A 16880-nucleotide genomic window follows, 5' to 3' on the forward strand; every position below is an offset into this window, starting at 1 on the left:
CATTAGCAACTCCTATCTGATAATTCCCTGCAATGCTAGCTCACTGTCATAAACTTCATTGAATATTAAACAAAAAAAACTTGTAAGTTTAATGTAATCACTCTACTCCAGAAGCATTGAGAAGGAATTTAGTTCACTCTGGGAACTCATGTCTTAGAACACCTTTAGGGCTGGTCACTGAAAGTCAAGATCTGATCCTCTGGCCCGCCCCCGCCAGGAAATACAAATCAAAATAGAACCTTAAAAAGTAGTAGCTTTGTGTTAGTCACTCCTGGTCTTGGCCCTGCCCGCAATGTGGTTATTATACCCAGGGAGACTCCATTGGAGAAAACAGATTTTTCCTTTGCCAAGGGATATCAATTGCAGATAGCTTCTTGGTTAGAGGTGGGAGCCCATGTCTACTTTCCCCCCTCACAGTGCTGGGACCCAATCTGGGTAGAAACTGCCCAGGCACTGTTTTATTTTTGTCTGTGTGCTGGATAGTTTTATGTTACCTTGACACAAACTAAAGTCATCTGAGAGGAAGAAACCTCAGTTAAGGAAATGCTTCCATAACATCCAGCTATAGGGAATTTTCTTAATTAGTGATTGATGGAGGAAGGTCCAGCCCATTATTGGTGAGACCACCCCTGGACTGGTGGTCCTGGGTTCTATAAGAAATCAGCTGAGCAAGTCATGAGGAGCAAGCCAGTAAGCAGCACCCTTCCACGGCCTCTGCATGAGCTCCTGCCTCCAGGTTCCTGCCAAGCTTGAGTTCCTGTCCTGACTTCCTTTGATGATGAAGAGTGATATGACTGTAAGCCAAATAAACCCTTTCCTCCCCAACTTGCTTTTTGATCATGGTGTTTTATCACGGCAATAGAAACCCTAACTAAGACAGTCTGTGTGGTGGTTTGAAAGAAAATGTCCCCCATAGGGAGTAGCTCTATTAGATATGGATTTGTTAGAATAGGCGTGGCCTTGTTGGAGGAAGTGTGTCACTGTCGGGGCAGGCTTTGAGGTCTCCTGTACTCAAGGTACTCCCAGTGTGACACAAAGTTGCTTCCTGTTGCCTGCAGGTCCAGAGTAGAACTCTCAGCTCCCTCTCCAGCACCATGTCTGCTTGCTCACCACCATGAGGATAATGGACTAAACCTCTGAAACTGTAAGCCAAACCAAATTAAATGTTTTTTCTTTATAAAAGTTGCCATGGTCTTGGTGTCTCTTCACAGCAATAGAGACCCTAACTAAGACAGTTTATTTTCTTATTCAAGAGAAAGAGAGAGAAAGAACATTGAAGTCAGGTGGGTAGAGAAGTGGGAAGGATCAGGAGGAATTGGGGAAAAGAAATCATGATCAAAATATATTGTAAGAAAAAACTTTAATAAAAAATTTTTAGAAAAAAGTAGATGTTTGCATAACAATAACAACAACAAAAAGAACAAAATCCCCACACACCTCTTGTTTCTTTTAGTGCTGGATTGCACATATAACCTTTGATGAATATCAAAGTATGGCCTCAGCTCAGTCAGAAACCTTAGTTAGTTGACTTTAATCGGCCTATCTCAAGCAGGTGGAGATGTTGAAATCAAGTCTAAAGTACAGACTAGGAACAACAACTCTAACTTACCATAAAGGGCGGTTAATGGCGTATCCATAGATTATATTTTCCAAAGAGAAGAGCCTCTGAGATTGTAAGGGCTGGAGGATGTGGGGGAGGAATACTGTGAAATGCTGTCTTTTAGAATGACAGGCCCGTTGCAGTCATGGACACACAGCAGCTGTGCTACCTGCACAGGTACTGCAAGAAAAGAAGACCCAGAAGTGTGAGAAAGGGTGGTGTAGAAGTGGAGGGCTGGAGAGATGGCTCTGCCGGTAAGAGCACTGGCTGCTCTTGAAAAAGACTCCGCGCATGAACTATGAACCAATAGTTGATCCCAACTGGATCAGGCCCTCCAGATAAATAAGACAGTTGCTTAGCTTGATCTGCTTGGGAGGCATCCAGACAGTGGGACCGGGTCCTGTCCTCAGTGCATGAACTGGCTATTTGGAACCTGGGGCTTATACATGGACACTTGGCTCAGCCTGGGAGGAGGGGACTGGACCTGCCTGGACTGAATCTACCAGGTTGAACTCAATCCTCGGGGGAGTCTTTGCCCTGGAGATGGGAATGAGGGGTGGGCTGGGGGGAAGGCTGGGGAGAAGGAGGTGGGAAGAACAAGGGAATCTGTGGCTGATATGTAAAATTAAATTTAATAAATAAATTTAAAAAAAAAGACTCCAGTTCAGTTCTCAGCATGGATGTGGCAGGATCATAACCCTCTTTAACCCTACTTCCAGGGGACCCAATGCCCTCCTCTGGCCTCTGCTGGCACTGCACCCACATGGTGCTCAGGCATACATCCAGGCAAGCACTCATACACATAATATTAAAATAAATATTTCTTTGAAAAGAAGGGGTAAGGAGGAGTAGCAAGGTACGGATAAGTGAGAGTAATGGAGAGATGATGGAGTGGGAAATGGGGGGGAGTATGATCATCAAACACTTAAAGAGAACTGTGGTGGTATTCTAATTGTACTGAAATGATTTTCTTTTTCTTTTTATTAAAATAGAAAAGGGGAAATGTGGTGGTATTCTAATTGTACTGAAATGTGATTTTGATTGTATGTTAATAAATAAAGTTGCCCGGGGGTCACAGCTATTAGAGCCATAGACAGAGTGTGGCGGTGGTGGCACACGCCTTTAATCCCATAGATCTCTGTGTGTTCAGGGATACAGCCAGCATTGGAGACATATGCCTTTAAGACCTAGGGGGCTGTACATTCAGACAGTGATGAGGCAGTCATGTGTTTGGGTTTACAACCAATGAGAAGGCAGAACAACATACTATAAAAAAAAAAAAAAACGAACAGACAGGAAGTAGCCCTCTTTCGGGAAGCTGGGACCACAGGCAGAAGGGTGAGATTTTAGCTCTGAGCTCCGACCTCTCGGCTTTCTCTTTTACATTGTTTCTGTTTCTTATTTAATAAGACGGTTGGTTATATCAGCAGAGAACGAATAAAAATACCAAACAAACTTGAAAGGAAGGAAGAGAAGGAGGAAACAAAGAAGGAGGGAGGGAGGGAATTCTGAACCTCCTAAAGATTCAGAGTTGAGATCTCTGTTTAATCATCAACAAAGATACTGTTATGTGAAAACATTAGGTCCACGTCATTATTGGTGGCTTTTTGATAACTGCCTTCAGGTTCCATTTCAAGGTACAGTACCTATGGAAAATCTGTCGAACACGTCTTGACTTCCTAAGGCCAGCACTGGAGTTGTTCTGAAGTGTGCCTCTGGGCTGAGCCAAATCCCTGTGGTCAGATTTCCCAACACAGAGTGAGGAAAAACTGAAATTTATGAAGTTCATGTGGTTAGACGAGGTCTCTGTTTAATATTTAACAAGGATAATCCCAGGTTAGTTGTTCTGCAAAACAATAAATACTTTTCATCATTAGTATCTTCACTCCAATTGCAATACGTTGTAGATGGCATATAGCTCCAATTACCTGCTGTAATGCTTTAAATTAAAATGGCCCTCAAAGGCTCATATATTTGAACACTTGGTCCCTCCTTGTGCAACTGTTTGGGAAGGATTAGGAAGTGTGGCCTCTTTGGAGAGTAGGCTTTAAGATTTCTTTCTTTCTTTTCTTTTGAGACAGGGTTTCTCTGAGTAGTTCTGACTGTCTGAGAATTCACTCTATAGACCAAGCTGGCCTTGAACTCACAAAGATCCACATGCTTATGCCTCATGAATGCTGGGATTAAAGGTGTGAGCCGCCACCACCCAGCTCCAACTCTGAGATTTCAAAAGCCCACGCCATTCTCAGTTAGCTTTCTCTCTGCCTCATGGCTGTTGTCTCAGTATGTATGCTCTCAGTTACTACTTCAGCATTATGCCTGCCTGCTTGCTGCCTTGCTTCCTGTTATGATGGTCATGGACTAACCCCCTGAAAGCGTAGCCCCTGATAAACTCTTTCTTCTGTAATTTGCCTTGGTCATGGCATCTCTTCATAGCAATAGAAAAGCAACTAAGACATCTACCTCACACTGACCTCAAAGTCTACTTCCTTGGTAGTTTTGAACTTAGCTCATAACATCCTAATATTTGAGAATTAAGAGCATTGCAGTTCCTAGGGCAAAAGAACTCATAATTTAGTAATGCCTACTAAGATGTTCCTGTGGGTTTTGTACTTACAAAGCCATTCTGTAGCAATTTTTGGCCACATTAGGAGTATTTTAGGACATGTACAAGGAAATATTTACTCTGTGTGATGTTGACTCAACCAGCGGGGTACTCAGGAGCTCATACAAAGACAAGCACACAAGCTCCCTACAAAATCATAATTGATCAGAATTCTGTCTGTTTCCCACCTCTGAGGTTCAGTCTTGGACACTCCTTTTACCCTTTCCTGTCTCTGTGTCTATAAAGTGATAAAGAAAATGCTTCCATAACATATCCAACATATCCAAGAGACAGAGTGAGTGATTGTAAGTGTCTTGCTGTAAATGAGATGTCTATGTCAACCCTCCTACCCAAGGCTTGGGGAACACTTCAGAGAAGATGGAGGAAAGAATGTAAGAGCTGGAGGATGGGAAAGAGTACTGTGAATTACCATAAAGAAAAAAGAAATGCTGTAAGAGTACAGGGAAAACAATTGAGTTTTGTGCCAAGGAAAAAGCAGTGAAGAGTGGGGAGTGACTTTCAGTCCTGAGTTTCACATCTTCCAGAGCACCTGGGTCCCTTAAAGGAAGAGGGCCTTGGCACAGGTAAAGATTGGTAGCTATAGTTTATCTGTGTGGATTTAATGTGTTTTGGAATGAGAACAGCCATGGACACAACTGAGAATTAGAAGGAAGCAGTGCCAATGGATTTGAGTTTCTGAAAGAACAAATATACACAGAATATAAACTCAAAGGTCAGAGTAGGGGAATACATGGACTTTTAACAGTGCCACATGGGGAGGCCAGGCAGTGTGCAAGTGGCCTTCCTACTGGCTATATCCCTGACACCTCCTTTCCCTTCAGATAAACACTGCAGACTGGCCAGTTGGATTTCAGCTGGGCACAGCAGGGGAGCCCTGCAAGACTCTCAGCTAGGAGGGAAACTTGGAGCCAGAACTGCTAAAGAAAAGCTGAGATGGAGCTGATCCCCAACCTTTCCATGGAAACCTGGTTGCTGCTGGCTACCAGCCTGGTGCTCTTCTACATGTGAGTAGCTGTCCAAGCTTCTCCCTATCTGTAACTGGAGTTGGGGTGATATTCAGCCCCCCCCCCATTTTCTTTTCCTATTGAAACACCCAAAGAAATAATGGAGGGGAATTTGAAATCAGCACTTAGGTAGTTCCTACCAACATCATTGGCCATCCTATGAGCTCCCACTCAGACTTATATCTAACCTTATGGCTTGGTGGGTTTCTGACAAGACTTGCTCCCATAATAATAATGCAATTGGCTCTCAGTCTGCATGTAGACTAATCAACAATTGTGTGGTGTCATAAAGAGTTGGCTACTGTGCTGGCTTGTTTCTAACTAGCAGTTTGACAGACACAACCTAGAATTACCTGGGAAGAGAATTCTAATTGAGAAATTGTCTAGATCAGATTGACCAGTAGGCAACCCTGTGGAGGATTGTTTTGATTGCTAATTTATGCAGGAAGCCCCAGCTCCTTGTGGATGGCAGCATACTCAGGCAACTATATAAGATAAAAGAAAAGGAGATGAAAGCAAGCAAACATGTATCTATTCTCTCTGCTCTTATCTGTGACTGGCTACTTGATTTTCTGCCTTGACTTACCAGACACAATAGACAGCAACACGGAATTGTCAGGAAAATAAGCCCTTCCTCTCCTAAGTTGCTTCTTATGGAGTATTTTAGCACACTAATGAATATAAAGCTGGCACATTGGCAACCATGACCTTTCCAAGCTTTTGAGAATCCAACAGCCTAGTTGCTTAGGTTTGTTTTTCTTGTTTTCTTTTCCTTTTTTCTTCTGTCAGAATAAGTGATGTGTATATGACTGGTTCCCTGTAGATGTGGGTGTTTCTTGCTTCCAACCCAATTTACACAAAGGCACACAGTGCCTCTGTTCTAATTTGATTTCTACTACTGTGATAAACACTATGCATGACCAGAAGCAACTTGAAGAAGAAAGGGTTTATTTCACTTTACAGCTTAGAGTCCATCATGAAGGGAAGCCAGGGCAGGAACTCAAGGCAGGAACCTGGAGTCAGGAACTGAAGCATAAGCCATGGAGGAACACTGCTTACTTTCTCCCCATGACTCACTCAGCCAGCTTTCTTATACAACCCAGGACCACCTGCCTACGGATTGGCACCACCCATAGTGGACTCAGGCCCTCCTACATCAACCGTTAATCAAGAAAATGCTCCACAGACTTGCCCACAGGCCAATCTGTTGGAGACAATCTCTCACTGAAGGTTGCCTCTTCCCAGATGTCTCTAGCTTGTGTCAAGTTGATTAAAAACAAAACAAAACTAATAAGTACAACACCCCAGCTCTTGTAGAAAGGTCAACATCCATTCTTCTCATTTCTCTGACCCTCATCTGGAACACCATTTTTTACTAAAACATATGTTTCTACCTTGCAACTTAACACTAAATATTTTCATTTTTGTTTTGTTTGATTTATTTGTTTTTAATAGCAAAAGGCAGCCAGCACAATCTTGGGGGAGGAATCCCAGTTGCTAATCAGGCCTCACTGAGGTGTTCTGTGGGTGGATTTTTCTGTCCCATCTGCCAGCTCCTAATTAGCCACAATGAGACTTCTTGTTAATTATGAAAGCTCAGCCAATGGCTTAGGCTTGTTACTAACTAGCTCTTACAACTTACATTAACCCATTTTTATCAGTGTACTTTTTGTCTTATGACTTTATTACCTTTACTCTATGCTGCCCATGCTTCTTCCTCTCCATCTGGCTGGTGACTGTCCGTGTCTCTGCCCATTTTCTTTGCAGTGTTCTCTCTGCCTGATATCTCTGTCCTAAAATCCTGCCTTGCTACTGGCCATTCAGCTTTTTTTATTAAAGCAATCTGAGTGACCAATCTGTAGCCAGAAGTTTTTCTGTGGCCACCAATCTTCACAGTGTACAAAAGGGTCATTCCACAACACTGCTCCGTAGGAATCCTTCAGTGTGTGTCCTTCCATGCAAACTCTTGATTATATGTGATAACATTTTATGAGTTTCACTGGATTGGTAGTAAGTGTCTAGAACCTGCTTTGAGTTAAAGATTCACTACTAACAAAGAGTGAAGAAGGGACTAGAGAGATGGCTCAGTGTTTAAGAACACTGGTTGCTCTTTTACACAACCAGAGTTTGGTGCCCTGCCCCCACATAGTGGCTCATAACCATCTATAACTTCTGTTCCAAGGGATCTAGTACTCTCTTCTGCCCTTTATGGGCACTGAACACACGTGATACACAGACATACATGCAAGCAAAATACAGATATACATAAAATAATAAATTTTAATTAAAAAATAAGAAGGAAGAGGTATTAATTTGCATATCTAGAACATGTACAGTTTCACATTTTATGCCATTTACTTCATCTGTTATCAATAGAAAATAACTTGATCTTCTGAAGGTCTTTGTCTTGCAAATCAAAGAATTCCTGGTTCAAATCAAACCTTTATACAAAATATCCATTTCTGCTATAATTTCTAAGCTTGCTGTGACCAGGCTCCTCTCATGTAACTGGCTTGTGAAAGCTTACAGTGGTCTCCAGAATCACCTTCCATCAGCCTTGCATCTTCTCCCACATCTGCTGGGTGTCAGCCACATTGGAGCTCAGAGGTCTGAGGCACCATGAACCCTGGTCTATAGGAATTAGGATTGGCATGTCATCAGTGATAGCAGCCCTGCCCTGGGGAGGTCCTGCCTTAGTGGAACTTTGAATATGCTGAGTTGATGCATACAGGCAATAATCATCCTCCTTCATGACTAACCATCTTAGTCACTGTTCTACTGCTGTGAAGGGACACCATGACCATGGCAACACTTATACAAGAAAGCATTTCATTGGGGCCGACTTACAGTCTCAGGGGTTTAGTCCGTTATTGTCATGGCAGGAAGCATGGTGGCATACTGGCAGACATGGTGCTGGAGAAGGAGCTGAGAGTTCTACATATGGATTGGCAGGCAGCAGGCAGAGAGAGAGACACTGGGCCTGGCTTGAGCATCTGAAACTTCAAAGCCCACCCTTTGTGACACACTTCCTTCAACAAAGCCACACCTACTCCAACAAAACCACACCTCCTAACAGTGCCACTCCCTATATCTCTATGGAGACTATTTTTATTCAAAACACCACATTTCACTCCCTGGCCCCCATAGGCTTATAGCCATATTGTAGGCCAACTTCAAATGTTCCCATAGTCTGATATCACAGGATCAGCACGTAATGTTGATATTACAGTATCAGCACTGTTTAAAAGTCCAAAGTTCAAAGTCTCTCCCAAGGCGCATATAACCTCTTAACTGTAATCCCCTGTAAAATCAAAATGAAAAACAGATCACATACTTCCAACATATAATGGCACAATATATAATATACAGTACCATTTCAAAAGGGAGGAAAGAGAGCAGAGTGAGGAAATATTGGACCAAACCAAGAACAAAAACCAGCTGGGAAATCTCCAAACTCTGCATCTCCAAGTCTGAAGTCAAAGCACTCCTCATATCTCCAACTCCTTTCACCTTTGTTGACTACACTTCTTTCTCTTGGACTAGTTCCACTCCCTTTTAACAGCTCTCCATGGCAGGTATCCCACAATGCTAGCATTTCCAGTATTTTGGAACCTCCAAGGCAATCCAGGCTTTACCTCCACAGCTTCACACATGGTGCCAAAGTTCTGCTCTGGCAGGGTTCAGGTCCCAAAGAGGAGGTATGGAGTTGACAAGAAGAAGGAATAGACTGTTGCAATCAGTGAATCAGGATGGCTGCCATTTTATACATTTTCACCCTTCAAAGCTTGCATGAAATTTCCCAAAGGAGAAGGCATGAGGGAACTCCCATAATACATAGTGAGAATCATTAAAAATTAAAGTGCTGGAGAATTGTGATCCTCAAAAGTCAAAATGCTGTCAAGCAGCAGTGGTCACCATGCAATCCATGCCACAATGGCCTCTCTAGGCCTCCATACAGGGACAAGCTTGACACACACCTGGTCTCGGTGGCTTTCCTTAGCTATGAAGGGAGATTCCAAAACCCCTTTCTTCTATCCTTGACTCTAAAACCAGAACCATATGACTGAAGTTGCCAAGTTCTGTTGCTTCCTGAAGCTGGAACATGGCCCTCTCATTCAAACACATCTTCACCAGCTTTCTGTTTTCAATGGTTTCCTTCACTGCCTACACTTTGCTGCCCTGGAACTTGCTCTGTAGACCAGGCTGGCCTCAAGCTCAGAGATCTGCCTGCTTTTGCCTTCTGAGTTCTGAGATTAAGAGTGTGCACCACCATGACTAGCTCCAAGCTTTTCTTTAATTCCTTCTCACTCTTCTTTAATTCCTTTTCCTAAGTTGGAAGCCTATCTAGGTGGGGTCTTTCTCTGAGGTCACCACTCATTTTATTCCATGTAGCATCAGGCTTTTATTTAGTCTGTTTGAACTTCCTGGTATCTCTTTCTTCTTCAAACTGTACATTTTGTATTTTTCTTTTCTCAGCTTGCTCCTTTTCATTATAAGTCTGCAAGTGGCCTCTAATAACCAAGCAACACAGTCAATACTAGGCTGTCTGGAAATTTCCTCTGCCAAAGCTACTAATCCATAACTCTCCAATTTAGCCTCAGGCAGATTTTTTTTTGGATACGGGCAGAAAGCAGCCACATTCTTTGCCAAAATATCCTGAGAACAGTCTCTAGACCACATGCTAATATTCTTCTCCTCTGAAACATTTTGAGCCAGACTGTCACAGTTCAAATTACTCCAGCACTACTGGTTTCCATGCTCCTACTAGTATGGCCCATTAATGGTTCACTTAAAGCATTCAGGCACTTTTCTAATCCAACGTCCCAAAGTCTATATTCCTCCAAAAACTCATGGTCGAGTCTATCACAGTAATACTCCAGTCCCTGGTGTTAGCTTCTGTCTTGGTTAGGGTTTCTATTGCTGTGAAGGGATATCATGACCATGGTAACTGTTAATAAAGAAACATTTACTTGGGCCTGGCTTGAAGTTTTAGAAGTTTGGTCCATTATCATCATGGTGGGAAGCATGGTGACATGCAGACAGAAATGGTTTGGGAGAAGAAGCTGAGAGTTCTACACCTCGATCTTCAGGAAGCAAGAAGAAAGAGTGACACTGGGCCTGGCTTGAGAATCTGAAACCTCAAAGGCCACCCCCGGTGACTCACTTCTTCCAATAAGGCCACACCTCCCAAAAGTGCCACTCCTCACGGGCCTAGGGGGCCTTTTTCATTCAAACTACCACATTGACCATCATGAGAAATAAGAGTCTCCCTGACACTGTGCCCATCAGATGAGCATCACCAGTTGGAGGTCCAGATTAACCAAGAGAGGAATGCCTTAGAAATGAAGCCTTAGTAAGTGAGGTTACATACTGGAAAGCAGCCTTCCTTATAGCACAAGTCAACCACATTGCAAGACAGAGAATCTTGAGAGCCTCTGAAATTTCTCTGAAGCCAGTGGCAGTCATGAACTCAATTGTCATTATATGGACATAAGAACTTCATGATGCTTCCAGAACTTTCTAAAAAGGAAAATTTCACAACAATTAGAGCCTCTAACAAGATTGTGGCTTAGAGAAAAGGAAAAACATACATCTCTGGCCAATCTAGACAAACAGTACTATAAGGTCTCCATGGCCCTGTGTCATTAATTACATTCTGTTATGCAAATAAACCCCCCTTACCTAATGAGAGTCACTGCTTCATGGAATTTTCTTAATGGACACAAGCAAATGAGACACCCTGGGAAGCTTTGAGCCTGAATCTCTCAGATACTCTAAAATCCAAATCTAGGAGGTTTTCATCAGTTCTGCTCTCTTGGGTTGGAAGCATAAAAATTTCCCCTGTCTCTCTTTCATCATTATGAACTAGTGTGGGCCCACTCAGTGGGCATAGGGAGAGGGTGAGTGATTAGGATTGTAGCTGTTGGGGTTTCTACTGTGATTCATTGCCTAGATATTACTTCTATGGTTTGATTCTTGCAGTTACTGAGTCAATGACTGACTCAGTATGTGTAAAATCACAATCACAATCCCTGTAACTTTGATTTCTCTATTGCTTTACAGATATGGGACCTATTCTCATGGGATTTTTAAGAAACTCAGAATTCCTGGACCAAAACCTCTGCCTTTATTTGGCACCATTCATGCCTATAGTGAAGTGAGTCATGTTTAAGCTCTTCCATTTCATTCCTTTTATTTTTTTCATTTGTTTTTGGTTTTTCAAGACAGAGTTTCTCTCTGTCTCCCTGGCTGTCCTAGAACTCATTTTGTAGACCAGGCTGGCCTCAAACTCACAGACAGCACCTGACTCAGCCTTCTGAGTGCTAGGATTAAAGGTGTGTACCAGCGCTACCACCCAGCTTCTCTTTCATTTCTTATAGTTACAATTTCCTTTAAAATTAGATTTATTTATTTTCTTTTAAGACTATGAGTATTTGTCTGCACTTATGTCTGAGCACCACATGTGAGCCTGGTGCCTGCTGAGGTCCAAAGGTGGTGTCAGATCTCCTAGAACTGGAGTTACAGAAGGTTGTAAATTACCATATGGATGCTGAGAACTGAACTTGGTTCCTCTGCTAGAGCGGCCAGTCCTCTCAGCTGCAGATCTGTCTTCTGGGACAGGGCCTCACTATGTAGCCAGCTTGGTTTGGAACTGTATATGGGTCAGACTGGCTTTGAACTCTTAATGACCCTCCTGCCTCTGCTTCCCAAGTGCTGGGATTAAAAGCATGTACCACTATACTCAGCCCAACTGAAATTTCTTATGCATCTGTTTATGAACCCCTTCCATAGATGCAAAGGTCAGGCCTCAGAAGGAAGTTCTGGGGTGTCAGGCTATCAGAAACTGTGTTTGACCAACCAGGGAAGTGCTCAGGTTTCCCTTTAGGATTTGATGACATTCATTTGAAGTTAGAAAGCCATGATCGCAGGCACACTAGAATCTGGTGTTCAGGGCTTCACACTCAGGCTGTAAGGAGCAGGAGAAGTCTGGGGTTTTCCTTAGTGGAGCCTCCAGGAAGGCACAGGTGTCCTTAACTCACGGGAAAGCGCCTGGTCACAGTAGCACCGCAGCAGCCTGTGTGCACTAGACCAGACTTCACACTGGGCTCAGGAGCAGCACTTTTTCTCTTCCTGCTGGCCAGCTCTGCAGCATCCCTGCATCAGGACGCCTGTGTGTTGACTACAGGGAATTCCCCTTTACCAGAAACCTCTCAGGGACTCCTGTGTCCCCTGCAGCTACTTAGATGGTTCCATACTATCTTAATAACTAGGGCATTTTTGAGGGTTTGACAGAATAATGGTGTTCTGCGTTGGTTCTTTTCCCCAAGACAGCACCCTGAGGACCAGTCTGAGCATGAGGTGGCTGAGACTGAAACAAGATGGTACTTGTCTCTCACCCTCAGATATCATAGCAAGTTTTGCATTTCTAAGAGAAGGTGGACTAACTTTATGGAATCACCACAGGAAGGATGATTTAGCAACAATTACCAAAAATTTGGTACCATGTGCAATGAATGGCTGATTCTTTGTGGACAGCCTGGTCTGACCCTGGCCCAAAGCTGAAACCTGGCCGGAAAGCAATGAGATCAGCTCTTGAAGGCATGTGGTCTGCTCTCTGCTAAGATTTCATGCCCCCAAAGACTCCAGTTGTCTGTCAGATTCTACAATTTATAACTAAAAGCTTACTGCAGGCTGGAGTTCTAAATGAGATCTCCATCGCTTCACAGCTTCACATCACTTCACTGTTCATATAAGAACTCCATATGTTATCCTGTGGAAAGAAAATACTCATGAGTGAAAAGGTGGGAGGTAAAGCCAGGCACGCATTTGTAACTCCAGCCTTCCCAGGTGAACTCTCTGATAGAAGCTCCCCCTAGAACTAGAACACACTCCCTATTGTGAAACTTCCTTTATTTCCTTACAGGGTCTCATGCAGCCAAGGCTTGGCCTGGGACTCACCATGTAAGGAAGGATGACTTGAATTTCTGATCCTCCTGCCTCCACCTCCCAAGTGCTGGGATTACTGGCAGGAGCCGCCATGCCCAGTTAGTGCCATGCAGGAGATGCAAACCAGGGCTTTGGGAGCACTTGGCGAGTGCTGTGCCCATTGAACTACATCACAGCTGCAACTCAGTTTTAGGAAATCTTCATGTCTCATCTTTAATATTGAAAGCTCAGACCTAGCGAGTTTCCTTCACTCTGCCCTCCTGTAGAAAGGGCATCTCCATTTCCTCTGTGATTTCCATACTGTCTTCTCTCACTCTCTCACATCCTCATGTTCCCCATTGTCTCTTCTTCCATTTTATCTAGGGTTGTTGGTTTCTCCATTTCATCCATTTATTTATTTATTCATTCCTTCATTCCTTCATTCAGCACCCATTATTTATTTATTTGTTTGTTTGTTTGTTTATAGTTGTAGGTATACCAGATCTCACTACACAGCCCATGCCAGCCATCAAATTTGTGATGCTCCTGCCTCCACCTCTGAAGATCTAGGATTTGTAGGCATGTGCCACCAAGCTTGGCTCTACTCTTTTGCTTTATTTTTAAGTGTGAATGAGTGTGTATCATGTGTGAACTGAATGAAGAGGCCAGAAGAGGGCCTCAGATCCCTGGAGCTGGAGTTACAGATGGTTTAGAGCCACCATGCAAGTGCTGGAAATTAAACTTAGGTCCTCTGCAAGAGCGGTCAGTGCTCTTAACCACAAAGAAAGTGCAAGAACAGCCTTAAACCCTTTATTCCAGACAACTCCTCTAGTCTTCCCTATCCATTCAGATATCTCTAATAAGAACTTGCTTCTATTGGCAGTGGGACGGAAAGCCTGATTTTGTGAGATTTGAGATAGTTTGTGCCCTAGCTAGGAAAGGATCAGTATGTAACAGAACAATAACAAATTTCATTTTATTTCTCTTCCAGGGTGCATGGAAATTTGATGATGATTGCTATAAAAAGTATGGAAAAATATGGGGGTGAGTCTTCTGATATCTTCCATTCAATGTACTTATTAGGATAATGCACCCCACCTCATATGAGGACAGTGTCAGCACACAGTTCTTGGAGTAAAGCCTTTGGAGCTTTGTCCTGGTAAGGTGGTACATGTCACAGGCATCAAGTTGAACAGTGTGAATTCAGTTAAGATTTTTGCCTCTCAGCACCCTCCAGGACTTGGTGTCCTGAGAACTCTTAGGGTCAGATCATTGCCTCTCCTTTCTAATACATCAAGTCTATTATTACAGAACCTCTGAGCACCGGCTCAGAGACATGCGACAACAAACATTTCCTTACAAATTTTCACTCTTAGACATCGAAAGTCTTATGCATGCAGTCATGCCGGTGTCAGCTCAAATGCAGAACTAGAATGTTGCATCCAGAAAACAGTTCCACTGGAGACATCCACTGCCTCTGGCTGTCACAAACCTTCCACCCCACCTTCCAGGATGATCCCTGAGCCACGGAGGGGAAGGGGGCACTAGTTAGTTTTGTAGCAACTTAACACATGAGAGGAGGAAACCTCAATTAAGAAAATGCCTCCATAAGATTCATCTATAGGAAATTTTCATAATTGTTTATTGATGGGGGAGGGCCCAGCCCATGGTAGGCCGGACCATCCCTGGGCTGGTGGTCCTGTGTTCCATAAGAAAGCAAGCCATGAGGAGCAAGCCAGTAAGCAGCACCCCTGCATGGCCTCTGCATCAGCTCCTGCCTCCAGGTTCCTGCCCTATTTGAGTTCCTGTTCTGACACCTTCAATGATGAACAGCAATGCTGAAGTGTAAGCCAAATAAACCCTTTCCTCCCCAACTTGCTTTGGCCATTGTGTTTCATCACAACAATAGAAATGCTGACTAAGACAGGGTGTGACAGAGATGCTCCATTTAGAAATGAGCACTCCACAATTTCTTATTCTATGCACGTTGACCAGTTGTGGGTCTCTATGTTAATCTCCATCTCCTGCTAAAACAGCAGTTCTCAACCTGTGGGTCATGGCCATCAGAAAACACATATTTTTGGTTGTCTTAGGAATCTCCAACCACAAATTTTTGTTGCTATTTTATAACTTTAATTTTGCTACTGAACAGTATATCAGTTCCTAAGATCATCAGAAATATGTTTTCCAATGTTTGTGACTCACAAGTTGAGAACCACTGTACTAGAAGAAGCCTCTCTGATGAGGGTTGAGACCTGTGCCTGTGCTAACCTATGGGTGTAATAAGTCTTTGGGAGTTGGTTTATTAGTATGTCCATCAGGGCCTATGACCTGCCTAGACACACAAGATCAAGCCAGACAAAATAGTGACCATGTGACCCAATGCTAAGCGTGTGTTGTGCTGCCCTCTGGTGGCACCGAAGCAACTGCTCCTGCAACAGTATTATGAACACTGAATAGTTTGTCTCTAAGTTTCCTCTGATACATTCTGTTTTGACTTTGGAATCATTTATTCATTTTCTCTGACTTTTTTGTATCTCTGGGGGAGGGGGTCAAACCCAGTGCCACACACTTCATAGACAAGGGCTCTACCACTGAGCCATACCTCCAACCCAGAAACTGAACTATTTAAATATGCAAGAATGGTATTGGCAATAACCATGTATGCACGCCTAGCCATAACAGATGCTCCAGTGTGAATTCTAACTAGAATGTCTTTAAAGGGCTGTTTTGTTCTAAGTGCCTCTTCCCTGCTTTAGCTACATAACCCTTCATTTCATGAGACTCCAATGGCTTCAATGGTCAGAACTTGAACTAGGGGTTCATGTTGCTGTGCTTTATAGAGCTGGGGATGTGGACTGTGTAGCCTTGGGAGTGGAGTGTCGAGTCTGTATGTGATTCCAGGTGTAGAATCTGGCTTCTGAGGTTCAGTCCACCCTGTTTTCCCACCTCAGGTTTTATGACGGTCGACAGCCTGTGCTGGCTATCACGGATCCAGAGCTCATCAAAGTGGTGCTAGTGAAAGAATGCTACTCAATCTTCACAAACCGTCGGGTAGGTGTCCTTTTTTAAGAAACATAAATCTTTACTATTGTCTTAGTCAATGTTTTATTGCTATGAAGAGACATCATGACCATGGCAACTCTTAATAAAGAAAACATTTAATTGGGGCTGGCTTGCAGTTTCAGAGGTTTAGTCCACTGTCATTATGGTGGGAAGCATGGCAGTATGCAGGCAAACATGGTGCTGGAGAGGTAGCTGAGAGTTCTACATCCAGATCTGCAGGCAGCAGGAAGAAATAAACACTGGGCCTGGCTTGGGCTTCTGAAATCCTATTGCTCACCCTAGTGAGACACACTTCCTCCAACAAGGCCATACTTCCTAATCCCTGTCAAGTAGTACCATTCCCTAGTGACCAAGCATTCAAAGCTATGGGCCTATGGGGGCAATTCCTATTCAAACCGCCACAACTATCCACTGTCGTAGAATATTAGTTAAAGATGTGTTATGTTTATTTATGTTGTGGGACATTTGCTTAATGATGCAAGGCTGTATTGCATTCTTTTGTGTTGCATTTGTTTAACTCTGTGAAGCTGCATTGCTTTGCCTGTGTAAAATACCTTATTGGTCTAATAAAGAGCTGAATAGCCAATAGCAAGGCAGGAGAAAGGATAGACAGGGCTGGCAGACAGAGAAAAATATGGAAGGAGACAAAGAGATATAG

General features: G+C 43.3%; 1 protein-coding gene across 2 annotated transcripts in view; it reads left to right on the forward strand.

The window, feature by feature from the left end:
- The first annotated feature begins 1024 nt into the window (after nt 1-1024).
- LOC102915864 (cytochrome P450 3A25) overlaps nt 1025-16880 on the forward strand; it is a 43703-nt gene continuing 27847 nt past the window's right edge. Inside the window, exons 1-5 of one of the 2 annotated variants that reach the window (XM_076561089.1) lie at nt 1025-1144; nt 5048-5230; nt 11294-11387; nt 14148-14200; nt 16111-16210. In XM_076561089.1, coding sequence (XP_076417204.1) covers nt 5160-5230; nt 11294-11387; nt 14148-14200; nt 16111-16210 — 318 coding nt within the window. In that variant the 5' untranslated portion in view covers nt 1025-1144; nt 5048-5159. Of the gene's footprint in view, nt 1145-4941; nt 5231-11293; nt 11388-14147; nt 14201-16110; nt 16211-16880 lie in introns of those variants that run through there. The other variant, XM_006997336.4, reaches the window with a different exon arrangement.

This window comes from Peromyscus maniculatus, chromosome 23, assembly GCF_049852395.1.
Source record: "Peromyscus maniculatus bairdii isolate BWxNUB_F1_BW_parent chromosome 23, HU_Pman_BW_mat_3.1, whole genome shotgun sequence".
Classification (NCBI taxonomy): domain Eukaryota; kingdom Metazoa; phylum Chordata; class Mammalia; order Rodentia; family Cricetidae; genus Peromyscus; species Peromyscus maniculatus.